The sequence below is a fragment of the Sinohyriopsis cumingii genome, chromosome 8, assembly GCF_028554795.1.
Source record: "Sinohyriopsis cumingii isolate HCF-2022 chromosome 8, ASM2855479v2, whole genome shotgun sequence".
Classification (NCBI taxonomy): Eukaryota; Metazoa; Mollusca; class Bivalvia; order Unionida; family Unionidae; genus Sinohyriopsis; species Sinohyriopsis cumingii.
The window spans coordinates 36,575,357-36,602,891 of NC_142968.1; the positions used below are offsets into that span (position 1 = coordinate 36,575,357).

Sequence of the window (27,535 nt, forward strand, 5' to 3'; positions counted from 1 at the left end):
ATGTTTCTTATGCTCTTATTCTGATTTTAAAATATTACTCCATTTTATCAAAATAACAAATAAAAAATAATTCATACAGAATGAGCACAGTTCATTTGAATCCCTGATTGTTGGGCATCTTTTCATTTTGTCTAGCCAGCAATAAAAAGGAAATACTATTTTGTTTCATATTACCCGCAATAAAGTTGAGTGCCTTTTTTAAATGAAATAAATTTATTAGTCAGTACAGACAGGAAATAATGTTAGTGCATTTAAATTTCCTGTTTAAAGTATAACTAGTGGACTGACTCTTCTTAAATATGTCCAATTCGAGGTTGCAATACAGCTGTAGTTTCTGCCCTCACCAACAGCTGCATGTGCCACACCACCAATGTCAAAAAATGAAAAACATCAAATTCACAAAACATGCAAATAAGTTTATCATTTCATTCATTGATTTATAACTTTGAACTCAATTGTCATTAAGTGGTCCATACCATTGTCATCTTCTTTGCTTTTCAAACCCAATTTAAGTTTTTGCCTGCTCACTATCATTTTTAGGTTGCTTGAATAGTATATTTGGTGATGTGATGCCTACATAACATGGTCATAGTATATTTGGTGATGTGATGCCTAAATAACATGGTCATAGTATATTTGGTGATGTGATGCCTACATAACATGGTCATAGTATATTTGGTGATGTGATGCCTACATAATATGGTCATCTGCATCCAATTTCTAATTGTAATATTTCCCAAAACAAAAATGAGAAAAGGAGGGACAAAAATATGCCCATACATCTCTATGTTATGGCAATTTATGGAATCATCCCAAATATGAACAAGTCTATGAACTACCGGTACATCACTGCAGTTGTGTTAGCAACATATACTCACCCATGCAAATATGGATGCTGTCTTAGCGTTGAAGTTCCACTAAGTTCGAAACACTAAGAAGGTTACGGATGGCTTGATGGCAATCAAGTTAAACACTACAGTAAAACCTGTCTTGAAAGAACACGCCTTCTGCCAAAAGATAACAGTCTCTCAGGACAGGCCATAATGCTACATAACCAATAAATATGTGCAAGGAAAACCTGGTCTTCCAAGATAGGTGGTCTTTCATCGCAGTGGTATCACAAAACAGGTTGTACTCTATAAATCAATGAATAAAATGAATACATTTTGTGCACTTTTGGTAATATAGTTGATGATTATCATTTTTAAAATTGGTAGGAGGGGTATAAGCTGCTGCCCTGGGTGGTGGGGGTGGGTGGGGTAAGGGAGAGGTAGGCAGTAACTACATGATATCAACTCTTAATAAATGTATCCCATTCCAAGTTCAAATACAACTAGTATATCAACTGCTCATGTGTCCATTTCCAAGTTAAAGTACGACTAATATCAACTCTTCATAAATGTGTCCATTTCCATGTTATAGTATGGATAGTATATGAACTCTTCATAAATGTGTCCACTTCCATGTTATAATATGGACAGTATATGGACTTTTCATAAATGTGTCCATTTCCATGTTATAATACGGATAGTATATGGACTCTTCTTAAATGTGGTTCCAGACGTTTGGGGGGAGAGAGAAAGTATGAGATAGAAGAGTTGGATGTAAGCTAGAACTTTTGTCATCAGTTTAAACAATCAACAATTAATACATGATAACTTATCTTTTTGTCTTTATACCTATTTATTGATCTATCTAGTGCCTAGCAATAACTATAAAGATAATAATTTATAACTAAAGAAATACATTGTATTCCGAATTTGAAAGCTTTGCACATGTTTTATTCATGAAGCTAATTTACAAAACTTTTATATCACTTTTTAACAAACATCTTCTCTCAATATAATGGTATGTTTTGTCTGCATCAGTATTTGTAAGCATCTAACAATTTTATTCAAATAATGCTTGCATAATTATTTGACTGTTTAATATTTTTTTGAAGTATTTTTTAATATTTCTCCTTCTATAGTTACTTTTCTTCATGTTGACTTGAAAAATCAGCTTTATACATACATGCTATTTTGAATAGATGACTCAATTATTTTTTTTGTGATTCCAATTAACGTACAATATATTTCTTTTTCAGCTTTAAGAATCCATGTTAGTCCAGAAACGGGTAAAGTATTACAGGATTTTGGAACATTTGAACTTGAACTCAGGGGCGAGGTAGAAATGAAGGTAAATTTTAAAAAACTTTTAGTTTTTAATATATCTTAAAATTTATTTTTAGAAAACAAATTGTGTCGAAGAGAACTTACTTCAACTAATCTTGGAAAATGAGATTTTTAAATACACTAAAATGAGATTTTTAAATACACTAAAATGAGATATTTAAATACACTAAAATGTGTGTGTTTGGAATTATATATAAAGTGAGCACAAATGTTAAACTTCAGGATGAAATTCTTACAAATGCATACTAACCTTTGGTTGATAGTCCAAGTACATGTAGCTCTTGTTTATAAACTCTTGAAAGTTGTATTCTCTGGTGTTTGCATAAAGTTTGGACAACGTCCAGCATTACATCTTTATATTTACAGTCTTAAGATTTTGGTCTTTGATAAGTGACATTAATGGATTGGAAACTTCCTAGAGACCTAGAGAGGATGCATTACTGTGCCAGCATATCTAGACAAACTGTTTGAAATAGTTTGGTGGATTTAAAAAAATTTTTTTTATTCAAAACCTTTTTCATTCTGGATAGTTTTTCATCTCTGTACCAATATGTAAACTTGTGTCACTCTGTGTGCATGCATCTTTCTGCATATTCTTTATTGTCTTTTGAGGAAGACTTTGATTTAGATATAAATGATAGAAACTTTGTTATTTTAGCTATACCTATTTCCAGCTTCAATATAAATATGTTTATGTGTGTGTGTGTGTATATATATATATATATATATATATATATATATATATATATATATTGGATGTATTGAAGCTCAGAAAAAGAAATCTTCACTTTAAACACATATTTCTCAGAAGCAGACATACCCGCTGTTTAAGGAACATATTTAACATGTTCAAGGTAGTTAAAGCCTATTGTAAGATAAATGCTTGTTTCAATCCTCCTATAAATGCACAAAATTTCTTCTGATTGACAATTATCGTATAATATGTCAGTAATAACAATATGTATTATGTATGTTAATAAGCTTTTCTCTGTCCTTTAGGGTAAGGGAAAAGTCACCACCTACTGGTTACTGGGAGAACGGTATCCACCAGAACTGGAGAAGGATAAATAGCCACATCTATACTGGAAACTGCTGATTGAACAAGTCAAATCCTGTTACCATAGAAACTAAAACCATGCACAAATATGTTAACATTGAGAGAAGTCATTGCCTATAATAAACAGAGTACCATATATATTTGCTTCTAAGTAAAGTCCAACTGCAAACAATATAGACCTGATCAGCCATTGCATAATGCACCTGCAGATCAAGGTCTGTGTTGTTTATTGTATTTATTTCTCCTGACAAATTGCATAGACCCAGATCTTCAAGCTCACTATATGATGGCAGTTCTGGGTCTTTGCAGTTAGCAGTTAGGCTTGACTTATAGGTGAGTAAAGATGGTAGCTTAATTTAATGTGGAATTTCAAAATATGGGACTTCAAGAGTAACAAGGGATTCAGTGAATTAGCAGTCAGGACATTATATTCTATCTGTAGATGTTTATATTTTCACCATGTTGATGGTAATTTTTCTAAATAGCTATTGATATGGTTGACATAGTTTGTGATATCCACTCTGCACTCAAGATTTAGAGAAAATTCCGATTTCAAACGTAGACTTGATTTCATATTCCAAATCTTATTGTAGCTGATGGTTCCATATTCCATGTTTGTATTTATTTTAAAATGGTAACTGATCTTGTTCACATCAAACATTGTCGTGTTAATTTCACCATTAAACTACATCTTTACCATTAAATCTTACCCGAGCCATGCTAAAATCATCGACGCCTTGTTCTTGGCATTGAAGACAGAATACACCATTGATACAGTTCTCTTCTGATGGGATCAATTGTTAGTCTTACCTTAAATTCTTTAAATTTTTGCTGAGTACCTCAAAAGTTGTAAAAGAAATTCTTGTGAAAAAAGAAATTGCCATGCATTTTGGGTCTAAGTACAAAAATTTTATCCTAGAAAAATTTGATTCATCATCATAATTATTATTTACCATTTATAAGCACTGAGTGAATTATTTCGTCAAATCAGTCGGAATAGGGGGTGCAGCCTGATTAAAGGCCAGTAAGGATGTTATGATAAAAATGATTGGTCAGCACTCACTTATTGAAATCAAAGGTACACAGAAGTTGCCAGCACAAGATTAGGAGCAACTCCTTCTGGTCAGTCTGGTGTTTTTTTTTTTTTTTTTACATAGTGTCTGTAATTTGAATGACAATTGGGTTGGACAAGTGACACAAGCAAAGACCAATGCAACCTGCCCAAGGAGTATGTATATTTAGTTATTTCACAAGTTCTTTCATAGTATGGCCAGCAGACAATTTCTGCCAGTACAAGTTATTTTTGTTAAACATTCCCCCACCAGATAAACATGAGTATCCTACACTTTATAGGATTTAATTTATAATTTCAGTCATCTGCAGATTATGTGTTCTGTCTATTTACACCATTATCAAAAAGTTTGCCTTTTTTGTGTTATTTGTAGGAAATGAACTCACCTATGTTTTTCATTCACACCATTGCAAATGAAGGTTGCATTTTATTTTTTAAGTTTTACAACTTCTGATATAACTTTCTTGGACTGCCTTCTTCATGATTCATCCAACAATGACTGTCTGAATGAAAAATTCGGAAATTAAATAAAATAAAAATAATAATTCATATCATAAATTTCAACTTACACTTTAATATACATGTATGACATTTTTGTTAAGTGTATGTAAAGTCTATTACAATAATTGGTTTTAATACTGAGACAAAACATGGGGGAAAACTTTGTATACCTCAAAATTGTTAGAAAAAAAGATGTCAAGACTATACCTTTAGCTAGACTGTGTGATACATAGTGAATTGGAGAGCTTGAAAATATAATCCTATTGTAGTATTCTTTCCACAATGTATAATATCTTACCATAATAAAGTACAGCAGGGCTGAGGCAGTTAAACTTTGTACATTTCTTTCTTTTAATACCATATATACTCACATATAAGCCGAATAATTTTGGAAAAAATAAAGGCCTGGAAGAAGGGGGGTGGCCTATCCATGGGCCAAGTTCTAAACTTGAATGTTTTTAAGATTTTTTTTTGGACTATCATGATGGCTGTAAATGTTGGAACACAAAAATATGATTATTTTTCATGTCCTATAATGTATATGCATGTAAAAATATGATTATTTTTCATGTCCTATAATGTATATGCATGTAAAAATATGATTACTTTTCATGTCTTATAATGTATATGCATGTAAAAATATGATTATTTTTCATGTCCTATAATGTATATGCATGTAAAAATATGATTATTTTTCATGTCATATAATGTATATGCATGTAAAAAATATGATTATTTTTCATGTCCTATAATGTATATGCATGTAAAAATATGATTATTTTTCATGTCCTATAATGTATATGCATGTAAAAATATGATTATTTTTCATGTCCTATAATGTATATGCATGTAAAAATAGTTTCTAATAGTATCTTAAGATTCCAGAAGTTTCACATTTTTGCAACTTTCACGACTGATTTGTCTTCATCCCATCAAAACACAATGTAATACAGTTTGCACTGAAAAAATGCTTAGTATTTTCAGGTTATTTCCTCTAATTATCAATTGTAATACCATTGTCCTCTTCCTACAGTGAGACTTCATTTTTATCTGCAAGTGTATCGACTGTTTTGTTTGCCTTTGTCATAATTCTCATCTAAACAATAAAAGTAGAAATCCATGCATGTTAAGTATTCCATTGCAAGACCAGTTTGATCTGTCGATGAAATTTGATCATAAATATAGCTAACATTTTCAAAGCAATTCTTCTACGATTTAGAAGTTAACTGCTGTTGACACAAGCACATGCTGTTAAGCAAATGTATCATGGAATATAAAAACGGTGAAAAGTAATTACATGAGCAAAACCTGCAAATCAGTAAAGCACAAAATGAACAATATTTTTATTATCAGGTTTTTCTGAGTCCTAGATTATCACGGCTGTCATTACAATAAATTATTCTGATGCAATATAGTGATCTATTGGAACTTAACTTGAAAATATCATCTCCAAGAAAGTTAACACTGTATGTGTTTGATTTAAGTTGGAACAACCTACAGTATGTCAACCATTCAAACTGGCCATATGAGAATTCTTGAAATTTGCTGTCTGAAAAAACAAATGAAACAATTTACAGTTTACTTAAACTAATTTGTATGAATACATCTACCTATTTTGTTTTTAACAATGACTTGCACATGTCCATTCCACTTTTTGTATGAATACGTCTACCTATTTTGTTTTTAACAATGACTTGTCCATTCCACTGAGGTTAAGCTGTACTGATGATTTGATTGTGTTATAACATTTTATCTTTCTAAACAAACTTCTGGATTTACAAGGAGGTTGAGGTAGCAGGTATACAAATAACCTTGTGTGCAGCCAACAATGCACAGATTTCAACAAATGTCTACCAATTCTACAAAAGAGAAAAGAAAGATGCTTGAAGTCATTGTAAATAATTCTTCTATGGCAGTAAGAAGTCATATCTTTTTGGCTGTGTGTAATCATGCTGACTAAAAGTAACATATACCCATATATGCTGTGAATAATGTGCTGGCATATCAGTTTCTACTGTGTTCAGTCAAAATCAAAGACAGAATGGACAAAGTATAAACTTCACCTAACTGTGCATCATGCATGGAATATACAGATAAATACCATTTGAAACCAAGTAGGCTTATGCACAAGCAAAGACAGTATTTTATGTTTTTTATATGGAATACACCAAGCTGAGTAACTTATAATCTCGTAAAGAAAAATAACAGGTTGAATTGCAAGTCTGTTCTATCTTCAAATTATTTGTAATGATATTTGTTTTAGGGATCATTGTTTTCCCTCTGTCCAAAGAAAAATAACTAAATGGCTGGAACATAAAGAAGAAAAATGTGCAGATATGTATGGGAAATAACCTCTTTTACATTTAGAACTATGTTGATACTCTACTTGGGAATCATGTTTTCTCCCATTGTCCATTTTGCTAAATGACAATAATGAAATTACTTGAATAAAAAATGGAAAAAGTTGTAACTACTTAAGGGAAATGTTGTGAACTTTTTAAATCCCTTTCAAAAGAAGTATGTTGATGCAAACCTTGGACTGGAATATATGTACATATTCATTTATGATGCCAATGTCAATTACTTAAATCTGTACAGCATCTATTCTCTGTATGCATTCAATGAAAATCTGTTTAAGACAAAACAAATTACCGCTTTGTTCATATGCATTTAATGTTTTTGTTCCTTTGTTGCACTCTCAATGTTACACCTGCATTTTTGTTTGAATTTTTTGGTAATTTTTAAGGTTTAGCATTTCTTATCTGTCTCAAATCTAAACTATCAATAAAATTAATTATCTTTTAATGCCTGTTTGTTTTTTAAATGATAGACTCACTATCACTCTATAGTGGCATGGTCTCCAAAAGATTGACTGAGATAGCAGATATCTGTCTGACAGACAGACAGACAGACATTCTTAAAAAAGGATTGACAATATAACTGCCTGAATCTGCACATAACAACGGCTAAACATGACAGTTTTGGTCATTCAGGATGAGACTTGGAAATGAAAAAGCTCTTTCAAAAGAAATAACCACACAATACATTTATTGTCATACATTACTGATATTTACAAATCTTAATCAACTGTATTGAATCATACAATAATCTTCACACAGAATAATATTTTGAGTATTAATGGGATTTATTATGATTTTATAAATCTGGATAATAAACTGCATCAATAAACATTCCCATGTTTTCACATGTTTCACATTTACAGCATACAAAATCCAACTATACATTACATATCAACCTGTACAAGACACGGCATCATATAAGTCCATCAAATACAGTACAAAAGCTATGGTCACTTAATATTTTTTTTAAAGCAATCAAAACATTCAAAACTATGAAGAAAACTGATAAAACCTCCAATATTAATAAAAGGTTATGTGATATACAACTTACTCTTTCAATAGAAGATTTAAAAATATTTTGGATCATGAGTAACAATTTTGATTTGATGCTCTTTGTGTTGTGTTGCATGCTATGAATAAAACTACTACTGCTACTACTACTAATAATAAAAACAAATATGTGAATTGGACAAGAATACTGGCTTGTATTATTTAGTGGAATACAGCATGAAAAACCTTACATATCCATGTACAATAGTATTCACTGACCACATACAATTTCTTCATATGTGAGGCAACATAAGACAGAAAGCAAACACGATATCCAAAAATGGCAGTTGTCAACAAAATTGCTATGTCTGTTTAAAACCTTTTTTCTAACGAAGCAGAATTGTGTGTAACAAAATATGTAACTTTTTTGAAAATGCAGGCTCACTGCATTATTGCATCCCCAAAATGTCACAGACACTTTTTGTGGGGGTGGGGTGGAATGGAGTTTTTAATTATAGACAATAAATGCTGTTTGCCAAGTCTCAAATTTCACTCATTCATACATAAACATAAATTTGAAATAATGATGTAAATCTCAAAGACAGACATATATATGTGGCACATCAGTTACTGAAAGAAGACTGACAAAGGCAATATATCATGATAATTAAACACGATAAATATCACGGTTTAAAAAACATTCATCCACCACTCCAATACAAGTTTAGTGAACAAGTGACTATCAAACTGTTAGTCATTTCTGAAATAATCCAGTCTATGCTATTTAGAAGCAGTACTGGATAAAATGATTCTTGACCTAAAATAGGTATATTTAGACAATGGCTAAATAACTCCTGACCTAAAATGAGTATATTTAGACAATGGCTAAATAACTCCTGACCTACAATGGGTATATTTAGACAATGGCTAAATAACTCCTGACCTAAAATGGGTATATTTAGACAATGGCTAAATAACTCCTGACCTAAAATGGGTATATTTAGACAATGGTTAATAACTTAAGAGCTAATTCACTCACCTTGAGTGGAGGAAAATAAAAAAGTAGTATGCCATCAATGACTAATTTACATAACATATGAATTCGCTTGTAAGTCAAGTCTAACTGCAAATTACACAGACCCAGATCTAATGTCATTATTTTCCCACAGACCTGGCTCTCTGCATTTTGTTAGGAGCAACCAGTTGAACAAACAACACAGATCCTGATCTGCTGGTGCATTATGCTATGGTAGATCAAGACTCATTGTTTGCAGCTTGAATCAACTTATGAACAAATATAGGGATCACTAGTTTTGCCTCTTTAAATCTAGCTGTTTATTTTAGGGTGGGAGACACTTCCAGACCCCCAGCTATTCTGAGACTGTTAGTTATATGGTCTGATTTAGCCTGATTCAAGTTCTGAGATTGTTTGTGGGGGGGGGGGCAGGAATCTCTGAATCTGAAGATATACAAGCACAAGTCCACCTAACTATACCAGTATCTATGTGTTGTGTATTTCTTTGATAAGCAACTGGAGCACACCCAATCTGGTTGGGTTAAAAATTGAACAAGAATGTTTAAAACATAAAATATATGTATCTTAGTTCATGCATGAATGTGAAAATCAATTTGATGTTGATTCAGATATATAGCAATAAAATGTGCTAGAAAGGTTACAGCAACAAGAATAAACTATCACCATTTTCTGTTGTCCCATATTGAACTCAATAAAAGCTTACTCTTAATTCTCTGCAACACTTCTTAATAGATGAATTGACTCTTGACATAGATTACTGGTAATATTGACTGTTTTCACACTGACAAGCTCCATCTTTGGAGAAATATTGATAGCATTTGACAAACAATTTTTGAATTACTTCTCTTGAACAATATACCGGTGATCTCAAAGCTGTTTCTCCGGCAGTAATAGCAACTCTATGTGGCATCATCAGCCGCTTTCCCATTAGCTCTGTGAAATCCAAGTGTGGTGGTGGTGGTGGGTGTATTATTTAACTTTGAGTTCATTCTTTGTTATATGATGCTGTGGATATGAAGCTAGGTACTTTTCCCAATGTGTGGCAATCAACCCAGGCTTGTCTGTCAGGGTATTAAATCCAAGTCTCATAGATTAAAGGTCAAGCTTGTCTGTCAGGGTATTAAATCCAAGTCTCATAGATTAAAGGTCAGGCTTGTCTGTCAGGGTATTAAATCCAAGAATCATAGATTAAAAGTCAGGCTTGTCTGTCACGGTATTAAATCCAAGCCTCATAGATTAAAGGTCAGGCTTGTCTGTCAGGGTATTAAATCCAAGCCTCATAGATTAAAGGTCAGGCCTGTCCGTCAGGGTATTAAATCCAAGCCTCATAGATTAAAGGTCAGGCTTGTCTGTCAGGGTATTAAATCCAAGCCTCATAGATTAAAGGTCAGGCTTGTCTGTCATGGTATTAAATCCAAGCCTCATAGATTAAAGGTCAGGCTTGTCTGTTAGGGTATTAAATCCAAGCCTCATAGATTAAAGGTCAGGCTTGTCTGTTAGGGTATTAAATTCAAGCCTCATAGATTAAAGGTCAGGCTTGTCTGTCAGGGTATTAAATCCAAGAATCATAGATTAAAGGTCAGGCTTGTCTGTCAGGGTATTAAATCCAAGAATCATAGATTAAAGGTCAGGCTTGTCTGTCAGGGTATTAGATCCAAGTCTCATAGATTAAAGGTCAGGCTTGCCTGTCAGGGTATTAAATCCAAGTCTCATAGATTAAAGGTCAGATGCTCTACCAACCACCCTGCTGTGTGTAGTATTATAACTTGATATTATCAATAAATACTTATATTTCACTGCAAATAACTTTTATGTCTCTTATCTAAAATTGTATGAGATTGCAAATATATATATATATATATATATATATATATATATATATATATATATATATACACACATGTATATTTATATATTATTCTACATGATTGGAAAGCAGGTGGGGGTGAAGAGAGTTTGGAGCCATTCTGTCCAGTTCCAAGACAGTAAACAAATTACAAGCATTTGTACCAAGTAATAAACAATTCAGTTTATTACATCTCCATTTTCAGTGGTCTTCGATATATTATATTCTAAATACCAAAATCGTTTAATACAAAAGAGTATAACCTGTCTTCAAAGACCACCCAAAAATTATGGTGTCTCATTACAGTTCACAACATATAATCAATCAATCTGCTTTGATAATGTGTTCTCTTAAGACAGGTGGTCTCTATACATCACAAATGGCATGAGCAGACAGTTGCATTGTTTACCACATTGCTGGAGAATAGTTTGGTATAGTCCAATCCACCAATGAAAGAATCCAGCTGGGGACTCCACTAATTGTGATTCAGAAATTGCCTTTTGCATATCATGGCCTTTCACCTCAACATGTTATTTACTATGTTATCATACATGTTTTTAATATATATATGTTTTTAATAAATATATATATGGAGCTTCTAAAACTTTTGTGGTTGTGGATGTGCCCAAGGGAAATATGACAGATGTGTCAAAAATGTATGCTGCCATAAAAAAAATGGAGAAAAATTAATTTGAAATGACCCACCAGGAAAACTTCATGGTTTTCTTGTTAGATGAGGCCGAGCAACATGTTCACTTGGCATAAATTCTTCTTCTTATTATTATTATTATCCACAGCAATATAAACCAATTAACATCAATATATTAATGTACATTTATTTATACTAAACTTCTTTGCAAAATCCACATATCCTGCTCTATGGAGGAGGTATAGATAGGTTTGATCTGCTTCGCCAATCCTGATTATGCCAAAGCATAATTAATTAAATAAAACTATGTCATCAGTCAGCTCCTATTCATTCTTTCAATAATATTTAGGGATTTATAAAAATGTATAACCCAAATGCATCTTAAATTCACACATAAATTTTGGAAATCATTTCATAAAAAATGGACAATATTTATTTTGCATCCGTACTTTGTGTCACATACTGACAGGTGTATAAGACAGAAGTATTAAGATTCTCAATATCGGCATGTACAAAGATGCTGATTTCACACAAAATGTGCTAGCTCATGTAAAATGAAGCTACACAAGAAATCATTGCATTTATACTTGAAAAACGTATACAATACTAAAATAATATCTATCTATATGTTTGGCACATGGAATTACATTTTCCGTCCTATCATTTCCAATTTATATATTACATTTTCTAAGTTGCTTAACGTTTTTGAAGTTTTACCATATGCACCTATCCCTAATTAGCTCAATTAACAAAAGTTTATATATATATATAAGTGTTTCCACTTCACCTGAAGAGAAAAAAACATCTTTTACATTTTTGAGACAAGTCAATATTTTCATCTTTTTCATGAGTCTATCATCAAAAACAGTTATGATGTTCCAGATGGCAATGGTAAGATAATATGACCCATAACAACAGCCTTGTCGGACTAGACATTTTCTTGATGTTTTATGTCAATTAAAATAAGCCATCCACTTTTCATACAAAATTAAATTCTTTGTTAAATGAGAGGAAACTGCATAGAATTGAATTAATTTATGACTAATCATGCAGCTTTCACTCTTAAACCCACCAAGTTTAACTCACCTAAACTCTGGCCATTAAAAGCATGTCACTGATGCCAAAGATTGTGTTACCAATAATTATATGGCAATCGACAAATTGGAATTTTGATGATTTTATTCGAAATAGAAAAAATTTCACATCTAAAAAATTAAAATAACCTGTTCATTTATGACTCTTTGTCCAAATGGCCAATCATCCTTTAGATGTAAATTGAAAACTCCACTGAAAAGGTCTAATGTATTAGAGTGTATTATAGTACCATTATGGGAAGACTTAAACTTTGCATGGGCAAGGTTGATTCTTTCACTGCAATTTGCCAGTAAGAAAGAAAAACAACTACATTATGTAAACCATATCTAACATTAGGAAACTATTGCACATGTATATTCTTGAAATAATGTTAGTCGAGTGATAATTTTTTTTATTGATTTTGATTTCCTCAGTATTTAATAACACAAAGTTTCTACTGATCATAAATATTTATATAAAAACTCTGATACAATAATATTTTTCAATGATATCAAATATGAAGAATAGCCCATTTGATACTTCAATTGAAAAAACAAAAAATATCAAAATTGTATAACATTGGTACACTCTATGTACATTATATAAACCAAACCTCGGTTTTATTTGACAACATTTTCCCATAATGGTGAGCAATGGAAAATGATGACAGTATCTACTTCAAAACAACTACAATAACATTACACACACACACATGAAGACCATCCAGTCTGCTAAGTACAGGTCAGGGTTGGATGATTCTGTGATATTTTCAGACAGTCTTGCTCATGATTCTCTGGTTTGTCAACGTCATTACAGACATCGTGTGGAAGAAAGCATGATACGAGGGGCTTGCCATAACAATATGTGCTTATTGGCATGATGCTCCTATAGTCAGAAATAATTGTAATCCATTCTGAAAGATAAATGGAAAATAATCATTATATCCAAGTTGCCAGTAAAGGCATATGAAGTTATTCAGATGCTTATTACTCATTAGAGCTGATACATTTTTTTTCAGACAAAAACACAATGAAACTAGACTAGAATGATTTGTAATACTGTATGTACTCACTTACTGATCTAGTGCCAACTGCAAACAACATGGACCCTGATTGCTGTCATATAATGTGCCAGCAGATCAGGATCTATGTTGTTTGTTCTAATGATTACTATGAACTGCATAGATCCAGATCTGCCAGCACATTATGCAACAACAGTTCTGTCTGTGCAGTTTGTTGTTGTTGTTGTTGTTGTTGTTGTTGTGGGGTTTAACGCCATTTTTCAGCACACGATAGGCTATATATGGCGGCCAGTATTAATGGTGGAGGAAGAACCCGGGAAAAGCCCAGAGAGAACCACCGACCCACGAGAAGCTACTGGCATGCTTTCTCACATACCTACATTGGCTGAATCTGAGATCGAACCAGCGCAGACAGAGGTGAGATGGCAGTGATCCGTAACGGAGAACGCTTTAGACAACTCGGCCACTCGGGGCCCCCCTGTGCAGTTTGTAGTTGGAATCATGTTATAAGCAAGTATAGTTGGTACATAATGTCATTTAACACCCTAAGATGACTTTGTAAAACCCATATGCCCCTGAAAGGTTTTTAAAACATTCTCTACAATAATAGACCCAACAATACTTTAAAGGCAAATTTCAAAACACTTTAATGGTTTCTCAACCACTTTTAAAATACACCTCAATATATTCAAAGCACTCCGGTTTGAATCCAAATCATAAATGCTGTAAGGCTGTTCCCATTACAAAAAAGATGGTGTCTGCAGGGTTGTGCAATCTCTGCTTTTGAGTATGATATACTTTATACTTATGCAAAAGGTGTTAGATGGCAATTTTAATACCACAGGAAAGTGAGAGTTTGCACTTCTGTTTATTAATCACTATGCTAAAATGTAGATTCATTACACTCTATAATATTATAAACTAGATTCATTACACTCTGAATTATTACAAAATATAGATTCATTACAATCTACTCTAATAAAAATCTTGATTTAGTACACTCTACACTATTACAGATATAGATTCATTACACTCTTTACAAATATAAATCTAGATTCATTACACTCTATGCTGTTATAAATCTAGATTCATTACACTCGATACTGTTATAAATCTAGATTCATTACACTCTATACTCTTATAAATCTAGATTCATTACACTATACTGTTATAAATCTAGATTCATTACACTCTATGCTGTTATAAATCTAGATTCATTACACTCTATACTGTTATAAATCTAGATTTATTACACTATACTGTTATAAATCTAGATTCATTACACTCTATACTGTTATAAATCTAGATTCATTACACTCTATACTGTTATAAATCTAGATTCATTACACACTATATTCTTATAAATCTAGATTCATCACACTCTATACAGTTATAAATCTAAATTCATTACACACTATACTGTTATAAATCTAAATTCATTACACACTATATTCTTATAAATCTAGATTCATTACACTCTATACTGTTATAAATCTAAATTCATTACACACTATATTCTTATAAATCTAGATTCATTACACTCTATACTGTTATAAATCTAGATTCATTACACTCTATAATGTTACAAATCTAGATTCATTACACTATACCGTCATAAATCTAGATTCATTACACTCTATGCTCTTATAAATCTAGATTTATTACACTCTATACTGTTATAAATCTAGATTCATTACACTCTATACTGTTATAAATCTAGATTCATTACACTCTATAATGTTACAAATCTAGATTCATTACACTCTATACTGTTATAAATCTAGATTCATTACACTCTATACTCTTATAAAACTAAATTCATTACACACTATATTCTTATAAATCTAGATTCATTACACTCTATACTGTTATAAATCTAAATTCATTACACACTATATTCTTATAAATCTAGATTCATTACACTCTATACTGTTATAAATCTAGATTCATTACACTCTATAATGTTACAAATCTAGATTCATTACACTCTATACTGTTATAAATCTAGATTCATTACACTATACTGTTATAAATCTAGATTCATTACACTCTATACTGTTATAAATCTAGATTCATTACACTCTATACTGTTATAAATCTAGATTCATTACACTCTATACTGTTATAAATCTAGATTCATTACACTCTATACTGTTATAAATCTAGATTCATTACACTCTATAATGTTACAAATCTAGATTCATTACACTCTATACTGTTATAAATCTAGATTCATTACACTCTATACTCTTATAAATCTAAATTCATTACACACTATATTCTTATAAATCTAGATTCATTACACTCTATACTGTTATAAATCTAAATTCATTACACACTATATTCTTATAAATCTAGATTCATTACACTCTATACTGTTATAAATCTAAATTCATTACACACTATATTCTTATAAATCTAGATTCATTACACTCTATACTGTTATAAATCTAGATTCATTACACTCTATAATGTTACAAATCTAGATTCATTACACTCTATACTGTTATAAATCTAGATTCATTACACTATACTGTTATAAATCTAGATTCATTACACTCTATACTGTTATAAATCTAGATTCATTACACTCTATACTGTTATAAATCTAGATTCATTACACTCTATAATGTTACAAATCTAGATTCATTACACTCTATACTGTTATAAATCTAGATTCATTACACTCTATACTCTTATAAATCTAAATTCATTACACACTATACTCTTATAAATCTAGATTCATTACACTCTACACAAGATCTAGATTCATTACACTTTATACCAGACTAGAAAATCAGTATTTACTTGTATTTAGTCTAAAGAGGCCTAGTCAAGAATATTTAATAAAGACCCACGTCAAGAATGTTTAATAAAGACCCATGTCAAGAATGTTTAATAAAGACCCTAGTCAAGAATGTTTAATAAAGACCCTAGTCAAGAATGTTTAATAAAGACCCTAGTCAAGAATGTTTAATAAAGACCCTAGTCAAGAATGTTTAATAAAGACCCATGTCAAGAATGTTTAATAAAGACCCATGTCAAGAATGTTTAATAAAGACCCTTTCCTTCAGTCAATATTAGACTAGGACTGTCCTGTAATCAACATGCATTTATTAGACCAGGATTCAAAATGAAAATACACATACTTGATTTAAAATTTATTTCAATTAAAATATTCTGATCTATTGTGAAAATAATAAATATGATGCCCATGTGGGCTTAATAGTACTCACTTGGTTCAGATCACTTAACAGCTGACCATTTCACTATGAAGGCATTGTAAGAACACAACCTAGATTGACCATCACCCAAACAAACATACCCTGTTAGCTTTATATTTTATTATATCTTTATAAACAAAAATTGATCTAAAGATAATGTCATGATTAACATGCACTGACTATTGCTCATTAATCAAAGTCATCAAAGAGTTTGATAATATAAGTATAAGGTGAAGCAAACTTGGAGTGGTAACAAGTTCAGCCAATCTGATACAAGATTACCTCATTAATATGCACAGATCTTGTTCCTAATAAAACTCATCCAACATACTGGTAAGACATGGATGGCACAGATCTTTAATCAAAATCCTATGCAAAAAAATTAAAATAAAAAAAACGGTTTCTATAGTGGCCAGTAAAACTCTGTATCAGATATAAGACCACTTTATCAATATACGTATAATAAAAAAATAATCAAACTTCTTGACATTATAAACCTACTTACCAATTTTGTTTAAACATGCATCATATATGTAGCTCAGCCAATCTTATGCATGATAAATGTAGATCAGCCAATCATATGCATGATCTCATTAATATTCATGCTGGTCGATCATGCTCAGAATTATATTTTTTAAAAAAACATATAATTACACATAGCTTGATCATACAAATCAAAATTGGATCAGAAAAATGGCGTCCAGAGTGATAATAATCTCGGACAATTAGATGCAAGACCACATCATTAATACGCATAGATTTTGCTCACTAATGATTCCATCCAAGACATCGACAAGTATACCCCATAGTTTAAGTTCGATCAAACTCAGACAGGAAATACAGTTCTAGTGTCTTTTCGAGCACGGTTAATCAAATGCGAGATTACCTCATTAACACGAATCCATCTTACTCGTGATCGAATATGTTCGTGATATTGAAGACATAAGTATGTATACCAAGTCTGATCAAAGTCAAAGGAGACATATATCCTCTAGAACTGTACTAGGCTTAATCAGTCAGATGCATACTCCCCTCAGTATGCGTGGATCTCACTATTTTTAAATCCATTCGAGATCTTGATGATATAAACGTATAGTCCAAGTTACATCAAAATCCAATCAGAAATGCTGCATCCTGAGTGATAACAAGGTCAGCTAATCTGATGCGAGACTACTTCATTAATGTGGATGGGTCTAGCTCACGACTGTAACGGTCTAAAATCGTGATGTCATATTGCAAGTTTGATACAAATCGGATCAGAAATGTGACTTGATGAGTTTGATACAAATCGGATCAGAAATGTGACTTGATGAGTGGTAACATGTTCAGCCAATCCGATGTTGAATCATCTAACTGGTGTATGAGGGTCTCGTTAATAATCGAACTCATGCAAGATTTTAATGATATTACCATATACTACTGGTTTTATCATAATCGGATCTAAAATGTGGCCTCCAGAGTGTTAGAAACGCAGCCAATCAGATGCAACATCACCTCATTAATATGCAGGACTCTCGCTGATCATCGAACTTGTTCGAGATTTCAAGGATATAAACTCATATTCCAAGTTTGACAGAAAACGAATCAGAGATATGACTTCCAGGTTGCTAACAAACAACTGTTGAAAAATGGCCAACACACAATGCATGACTCTCGACGGATGACACAGGATGCACGATGCTCATTTGGCCTTACCAACGTGTTAACTATAAACAAGATTTAATAAGGTTCGTAAAAAATAAACTGATGTTCTGCTAAGGTATGTTTTTAAGTCAGCCATCTAAAACAAGAAGGAAATTTTCTTTGCAAAATATGAATAACTAACCATTGCTTCAGACGTGGATTGCATACCTCACTACGGGGGCGTTTCTGTCGTTCCTGGTGTGTCTGTGACTGTAGGGAGGAGGCCCATCTTCGTCATAAAGACTAGGGGGTACATCGCAATACACCCTTCTGCCATTATGTCCCGTGTAATACGTGAACATACTGCTGTCAGAGTGCGTAAACCCTGCAAACGACATGCGAATAGCTACCTGAGTACAATTCTTACTTCATCTAAACAAATCTTGTCCTCTGAAATATATATATCGAAGCATCTCACAGAACAAAAGAACTGGGGGACATTATCAAAAACAGAGGGTTGATCTGTCATCTAGATCTACTTATGTCTTTCAACGTATGAAAGCGTTATACAAATATCAACAACCACAATATGCAATAAAAAGGTGCACTACGTGTAACGTCTTTTGCAACCGATTTATGGTTTGTTTTGGTAACCTACATTTTGCACTGTGCATGCTTTCGTTTCTTTTCTAATTATTCAGTCACGCTTCCATACTATTTCTTTCCATTCTTCGATAATCCCCTCAGCATGTGTATATGTGCCTGACCGTGACATGTGTGACTGTGTCTGATTTGCATTTTTAAGTACCTTTAACAAGTTTTCAGTCACATCGGTACGATGTCGGTCTGCAGAGTGGTAGTTTATAGTGATGTCTAGCACTGGAGCATCATGCCTCAGACATGTAGCATCATGTCTCACCCAGTCACATTTTTCTGACAACAGGCCTACCAGTCCTATCGCTAACCTCTTAATGCTGAGTGCGAAGCTACTAGTACCTTTTTTTTATAAGTCTTTGGTATGTCTCGATAGGTCAGAATGTTACATGTGGATTATTATGTCTAGGTCAGCGCGATACATGTATATTATTACATCTTGAATGGTCATCGTATTTCATGCGGATTATTACGTCCTGATAGGCCACATTGTGTTACATGTGGATTATTATGTCTTGGTAGGTCAGCATGTTACATGTGGATTATTATGTCTTGGTAGGTCAGCATGTTACATGTGGATTATGTTTAGATAGTCAGGGTGAATCATGTGGATTACCATGTCTTGATGGGTTAGCCTGTTAAATGTTGATTATTATGAATTGATAGGTCAGCGTGTCACATGTAAATTATTACGCCTGGAGAGATAAGCGTGTAACATGCTGGTTAAATATACCACAATAGGTCAGACAGTTATATATAGGTTATTATGATACCTTCATAACGTGTTTCCTGTAGATTAGTATACCTTGAATAATCAGCGTGTAACATTTGAATTATCTGGTGTTGCTGCGATTATTATTTTGTTATCAATTAATCACGTTAAAAATGACAATAACAATCCCATGCATTTGATTAAACTTTTTTAACATGCATAACTATGTTGTAATTTTTCACTTTCGTGCTCGATGCAAGATTAATGTTAAAAGAAAGCATTAACCTGATGGGTAAAAAACAAATCATACCAAGAGGCAAAATTTCCTTGGATTATGCTGTTGACCCGTTTTGACAAAGGACTCTGTCTATTGTACTATAACAATCTCTTTTATAGTTTCGTACTTTACAAATCTATAGAATAATAGAATGGATACCATGTGTTCAAATTTCAACAGCCTAATTTTGATTATGACATCCACAGACCCGACGCACAGAAATATCTGCTCGATATACCAAGGTGTAGCCCTGGTTATCATAGTGAAATCTTGGCTAGCAAAGATGCTCTCCTTTCTCGCTCGACCTACTTAAGAATCACAGCTGATATTTCAAGCTACATTTCGCGTAGCAGAACAAATTTGGTACTGGTGTTTAGCTCTTACATTCGACTTTGTATACCTATCTAGTGTTTGGCTTTCTGTCATACATTTAAGGAATGTCAGACCATTTTCCCCACGCTACTGCTCGACATGGCCATGATCGCGCACATTTAATATGCAAGTAAAATGCGCTGAATGGAATATTGCATTGTCATTGGCCAACTGAAAATAAGTTATAAATAAATGCAGTACATCATTTCCTTTAAACCAATGAGACGACAGTATTCCATTCAGCGGGATTTCACTTGCATATTAAGCGGGTGCATTCATGACTATGTCGAGCGGTAGCGTGGAAAAATGGTCTGGCATTCCTTACAGATATAACTCAAACTTTGGATATGCATACAAAGTTGAATGCCTGAGCTAAACATCGGTATTTAATTTATTACGCTCTGCGCAACGTAGCTTGAAATAGTAGCGTTAATTCTTAAATAGGTTGCGCGAGATAGGAAAGAAGTGATCTTTCTTGTACTATTTTATGCTATCTGTATCACTTAATTAAACTGTAAGGCACATGGGCTCGTATCATTGCTTTCAGTTTAACTGTTAGTCCATGTTAAATTGTTAGCAATGATACAAGCCCCTGTGTTGTAAGCATCTTCACGACCCCCCCCCCCCCGGGTGTTTTTTTTTTTTTCACTGGCTGAACATGCATCAGTAGTGCACATGATATCATTCGTTAGAATAATACTTATACCACGGTATACTATCATTATCTATTGAAATATATTTCGTTGATTCTATGTAGTAAAACATGGCAAAGTTTCAATATGCTTTTATTAATTAGATATAAATAACTTACTCAAATTTCTGTCAGCTCGATTCTGACCTTCATAAATACGTTCGGAATGCCTTTGGTCTGACCGTGGATATTGATGATAAATCCTATATGAACTTCTTCTCTCATTACGTGACTCCGAATCATGCGTTTCTTGCTGAAGCGGACTTCTACCGTGTCTTTCATTTTGGTCCGTAGATGGCTGAACAGATCTATTTGGCAAAGGGGACTGCACTGAAGGTCTTAAGGCACTGGATATTGGGTTGGTATTTGGCACACTGGAATTCACATTTGTCATAGGACTAGGCATTCTGGGATTGGCTCTAATCTCCCTTATCTGAATAGTTTCATAATGATGTTCAATTGGCGTGGACGTCATTTGTCTATTGGGAGGGACTGATATTTCTGTTGGATTGGATTGCTCATTGATCGCTTCATCATACGATGGAGGAATGGAAGTGTTGCCTTGGCCACCATCCGTATCTTGCTCCGCTTGATTGCTATTGCCATTTACACATGTATTCTGGGTATCCGTAATCACGGGGATCCACGTCCAAATCTCGTCATAGGATGTGAAGCTTGGATTAACTCCTCCATGGGGAGGGCATGCTCCACTTGACCTAGTATGAAACAATCCTTGCCTGGAGATATAAAGTCTCGTTTTATTTTTTTAAGCACCTAGCTTAATTCCAGCAAACTAATCGGAGCATGACAGTTTTATGAAAGGTGGGTAGGGGTATCCATATCCACTAAATTCTAACTTAAGGATCAAGCTTGTGTAAAAGATAATAATGGAAAGGTGTTGCAAATAAAATAATTCACAGGAAATATCTATTTTCTTTCAAAATTTCATGATAGTCTTGTGCCTTTTGTAAGTCTTAGTAATTTGATGCTGGTATGCATGTATGTATGTATGCATGTATGTATGTATGTATCTATGTATGTATGTATGTATGTATGTATGTATGTATGTATGTGTGAATATATGTGTGTATGTATGTATGCTTGTATGTATCATGTGGAGAAAACGGAATGGCATGGTTTGGTTTTGTGGGTTTTAACACCATTGTTTAGCTCATTAGCGTCTATACATGGCGGCCAATATATTTGGTGGAGAAAGAACCCGGGAAAACTCCGAAAAGAACCACAGACCCACGAGAAAATACTGGAAGCTTTCTCACACACCCACATTGGCCAAATCCGAGAAACGAATCGACACAGACAGAGTTGAGATGGCAGTGATCCATAACGGAGTTGGGTTTAGACCACTCGGCCACTTGGGGCCCCCTGTATATATGTATGTATGTATGTATGTATGTATGTATGTATGTATGTATGTATGTATGCATGCATGCATGCATGGATGTATGGATATAAGTGTGTATGTAGGTAGGTAGGTATGCATGCATATATGTATGTTATTGTTATTGTTATAGGGTTTAACGCCATTTTTCAGCACAAGATAGGCTATACATGGCGGCCAGTATTAATGGTGGAGGAAGAACCGGGAAAACCCCGGAAAGAACCACCGACCCACGAGAAGCTACCGGCAAGCTTTCTCACATACCCACATTTGCCACGCAGACAGAGGTGAGATGGCAGTGATCCGTGACGGACAGCTCTTTAGACCACTCGGCCACTCGGGGCCCCTCCATATATGTATGTGCATTTGTATGTATGTATGTATGTACGTCTGTGTATGTATGTATGTATGTATGTACGTACGTACGTCTGTGTATTTGTGTATGTATGTATGTAAGTGTGTATGTATGTATGTATGAATGTATGTATACTTAAGGGAAAACTGCACCTCAGCACAATACTCTGTGTACATAATAAACGTTTATTTCTAAAGATGTAACTATATAAAGAAACGCACAAAAGAAAACCTAATTCGTTGTATTAAAAAATTAACAATAAATAATAACAGCCTTACCTGGCTTGGAGTGGTTGTCTTCCCTTCTTGTGAGCTCTCAAAACGCAACCCATCAATATGATAAGCGCGACAAGCAAGACGCCACCAAGGCCCCACAGGATTATGATAACTGTCTCGATATGGAATGGTCCTTGGTTCTCAGGTGAAGTTCCAATCATAGAGGTCCTGTTGAGCGACGCAGTGGTGAAATCTATAAGAACATAAACGGAATTAAAATTAATCAGGTAACAACATTTCCAATCACTGTCGGTTCCATAAGAATGTTAAATTTACCCAATTTATCATTTCTAGAATTGCAATTGTTCTGTAGATTTTGGTAATCGTCTTGCATCGGGTTTTGTCACATTTTCATAGGATCTTTTTTATTCGAAGTTATATGATTCAAGGTTTGCGTCTAAAATTTAAAAACAAATGGTGATAAATGCTGTTAAACTACGGTACTGTAGCTAGAAATAAGCAACCTAAACGCTTCACTGCTACATTCCTACCAGAGCACGTGTAATTACATGGAATACACAAAATCCCCAAAAATAGGAATGCATGTATGGACGAAAACTCATGAAAAATAATAATTCCGTGCGAGTGCTGTTCTTGTTTATGTTGCTGCTGTTTCTTTATTTTCTTTTTTTTTTTCAATCCCTCGATAAGAAAAACGTGTGCAATATAGCTTGAGTACAGAATATTTAATGACCTACACTAAGTGGCCTTAAGGAAAATACTGTATATATTAACTTGGGTTATGTACTTTGAGCTAACACGGAAGCCTGTGGAAAACGGGGACACAACAATCATCATCTATATCAATCGATTTTGGCAGAGATGAACCGATCGCATCGAACATTTTCTACAACATAAAAGAAAGTCACCTTTGGTGATAATATCAGTAATGCCTCGAGGACAATACATTTTTTTTTCTCTATTTCACACCACCTTGACAGTTATTGTTATTGTTGTGGGGCTTAACGCCATTTTTCAGCACACGATAGGCTATACATGGCGGCCAGTATTAATGGTGGAGGAAGAACCCGGGGAAACCCCGGAAAGAACCACCGACCCACGAGAAGCTACTGGCAAGCTTTCTCACATACCCACATTTGCTGAATCTGAGACTCGAACCGGCGCAGACAGAGGTGAGATGGCAGTGATCCGTAACGGAGAGCGCTTTAGACCACTCGGCCACTCGGGGCCCCCACCTTGACAGATGTGCAATGATATGTGTGGAATACGCTTAATAGTTCTCTCTCTCTCTCTCTCTCTCTCTCTCTCTCTCTCTCTCTCTCTATATATATATATATATATATATATATATATATATACACCACCACAATCACCTCAAAATGAACACTACTGAATATATGTTTGAATAAATCATGGTGATAGTGTTTATGTTACAGTATCCTTTAAATGTATTATAAATAGTTACAGTATCCTTTAAATGTATTATAAATAGTTACAGTATCCTTTAAATGTATTATAAATAGTTACTAAGAACAGAAAAATGTACATATCGTCCATATTGACCGCATTTTCTGATTTTTCGTCCTAGACACGGATATGGATAATTCAAAGTTTTTGTCGTGATCAAAACTGTTCGTTAAAACTTGTTATTTATTCAAACATTTGCTTCTACCGTTTATGTGGGTTTTTTTTTTCTTCAAAATATGGACGATAATCGGAAATAGTATCAAGGAGTGAATTATGATTTTCTCAAACAATCAGTACCTCGACATGTTTTGTTATTATTTTACCAGCATCATTCATAATCAACTTCAAGCTTTATTTTCTAGAATGTACACGAATGTAAGAAATATATGCAAAGTGTGCACGTTATCAACCTGCTTCCACCTAAAGCAAGCCCGTCTGTAGGACAATGCTATGAAATAAGAACTCGCGTATGAGAATTTTGTGTGTTATTGTTATTCATTGTGTTCGTATTTTTGAATATCTTCTAAATTATATTACGTATATCTTGCAAATTTTCTAACGCGTATTGTTCAACTTTAGGGTATACTTTCTGATTATACTTCGCTTAGTAATACCATATATCCTTCTTCTTGTATTAAATCATGAGATCAGGAAATCATTACGAGGGACTCTTGAGTTGCCAGATGTGCAACATCGGCATGATAATCGCGTTGCTTAGCAATCCTGGGAAATTATTCATCGCTTCCGGGTCGATGGCTGCTAGAACACTCAGAGCGAAAGTGTTATCACAATGGCTTTTTGTAACTAACGAAATGACGGGCCCGGCCAGTTAGTTTTGGTGCGGGAAGGGGAAGGGGGGGGGGGGATAAAGAATGCACAACCATTCCCTCAACCAATATTCTCCCTTAATATAAAAAAACTTTATAGCCTAACATACACTAATCCACCTCTCTCTCTCTCTCTCTCTCTGTTTCTCTCTCTCTCTCTCTCTCACACACACACACACAGACTTACATGCACGCACGCACGAGCTATCGACAGACAGCCATTTCCTCAAGAAACAAATCGTAAAAGCCGTATGCTTTGTATGAGATATAATTAACCCAGGGCCGTAGAAAGCGATCAGGGGCCCTGGGGAAATAAACACCCAGGCCACTCATAGTTCTTGCTGAAACAATTTTTCTTTTATAAAATTAAAACTGTTGTTCGGCCCGGGACCAGGACCTTGGCCCCCGGGCCTCGGTGATATATCCCCAGTTGCCCCCCTTCCCCCCCCCCCCATTGTCGGGTCTGAATTACCCTCAAACTTGTCACTGTCACATTTCAGAAATGCAAATAAAAACAAAAAAGAAAGAAATTATGCATGTCATAAATGGTCTTGGACGAGGTTAATACTCACACAAAAGAGAAGACAGTAGTGGTAGTAAATAAAATGAAGTACCAATAAATGGTTTACATAAAAACCATTTTTTAATACACGCAGACCTTTTAGTGTATTATGCCAAGGCAAACACTGGAAAGTATTCAAATTGTTTTATAAATTCAGTATTAAATGATTACCCTAATCATTTAATACTAAATTTATAAAACGAGTTGAATAATTTCCACTTTTTACCTTGGGATAAAACGCTATCAGATCGGCGTCTATGCAATTTGTAAGGGTTAAATACTACAACAAACAACAGAGACACTGATGCGCACGCTCATTATGAGACGGCAGACCAGGATCTATGTTGGTTGCAGTTGGGCCAGGCTTATATAAAGTGACAAAAAAAATTTAAAATTTAAAATTTCTGCTGCCAACAGATATAAAATTTTCATCAGTTATCAAAAAAAAAAACAGTATAATACCGTCAAACTGAATAACAAAATAAAATAAACATTGATAAATGTAATATTAAGACAAACTGACATCGACATTTGCTATATTTTGCACTTTTATATGGAACTGAGTAATTATTTCATACTTTTACAGATGAGGGTTTCGCTACATTGCGCTTTATGGATATTCGTTCTTCTTACCAGATCTAGTTCAAACTATAAAAAAATGCAATTTTGTCAATCACTACAAAATTTTAAAATGCCCCTTTCTTAGGCATAATAAGGTAAAGTTTGGTTGTTTCTTTCTTTGATTTAGTATTTCGATTTTGTAACGGCATTTTAACACAGTAATGGCTATAACATACTGATGAAATGGATGGTATCAATTGTTGGGGATTGGGGCTGGCCTCAGCGGGATTGGAACCCGCGACTTTTGGATTGCGTGTCACTCATTTACCGCGACTCCGGTCATGCAGAAGAAAGAAAAGCTGTTTAATTTGTATCCAAAGATTAAGTCCCATAAGGGACCAACCATGTCACCTTCAAATGTGGTTTGGGTAGGTGCCTTGAAGACATTTCTCAAAACTTCGGGCTCCCAAATAGTTTGAGGAGAATAAATTCTTCATCTAAGTTTGGGGAAAAGAACTAGAATTATATTCATTATATTTGTTGAAAAAAGTATCTTAAAAGAAACAACAAGAAATTCGAAATAAGATCCATGCCACCCAGAACCCACTTACAATGTTCGATGTCTGGAAAATTAATCATTAAATTTTCGAATAAAGAGTATCTCTAATGATTGTAATGTGTCATTTCGCGACCCGCATTTCTGTTGTTTTTGTTTGAAATTATAGAACACACTTCTATTCATCTAACTTGTGGCCACCATCCACCCAAATGCCTTTTTATTAACCTTAATTAATT

General features: G+C 33.7%; 2 protein-coding genes across 6 annotated transcripts in view; one reads left to right on the forward strand and one right to left on the reverse strand.

Annotated features, from left to right (window-relative positions):
* LOC149793289 (atrial natriuretic peptide receptor 1-like) overlaps positions 1-7,609 on the forward strand; it is a 659,752-nt gene extending 652,143 nt beyond the window's left edge. For all 4 annotated transcript variants that reach the window (XM_089967268.1, XM_089967266.1, XM_089967267.1 and 1 more), the window contains exons 21-22: positions 2,087-2,178; positions 3,174-7,609. In XM_089967268.1, coding sequence (XP_089823394.1) covers positions 2,087-2,178; positions 3,174-3,245 — 164 coding nt within the window. In that variant the 3' untranslated portion in view covers positions 3,246-7,609. The remainder of the gene's footprint in view (positions 1-2,086; positions 2,179-3,173) is intronic.
* Positions 7,610-7,835: 226 nt separating this feature from the next.
* LOC149793290 (uncharacterized) overlaps positions 7,836-27,535 on the reverse strand; it is a 31,219-nt gene continuing 11,519 nt past the window's right edge. Inside the window, exons 2-5 of one of the 2 annotated variants that reach the window (XM_089967269.1) lie at positions 23,366-23,555; positions 21,454-22,070; positions 18,856-19,012; positions 7,836-13,672 (exon numbers count right to left, since the gene is read on the reverse strand). In XM_089967269.1, coding sequence (XP_089823395.1) covers positions 13,651-13,672; positions 18,856-19,012; positions 21,454-22,070; positions 23,366-23,555 — 986 coding nt within the window. In that variant the 3' untranslated portion in view covers positions 7,836-13,650. Of the gene's footprint in view, positions 13,673-18,829; positions 19,013-21,453; positions 22,071-23,365; positions 23,556-27,535 lie in introns of both variants that reach the window. The other variant, XM_089967270.1, reaches the window with a different exon arrangement.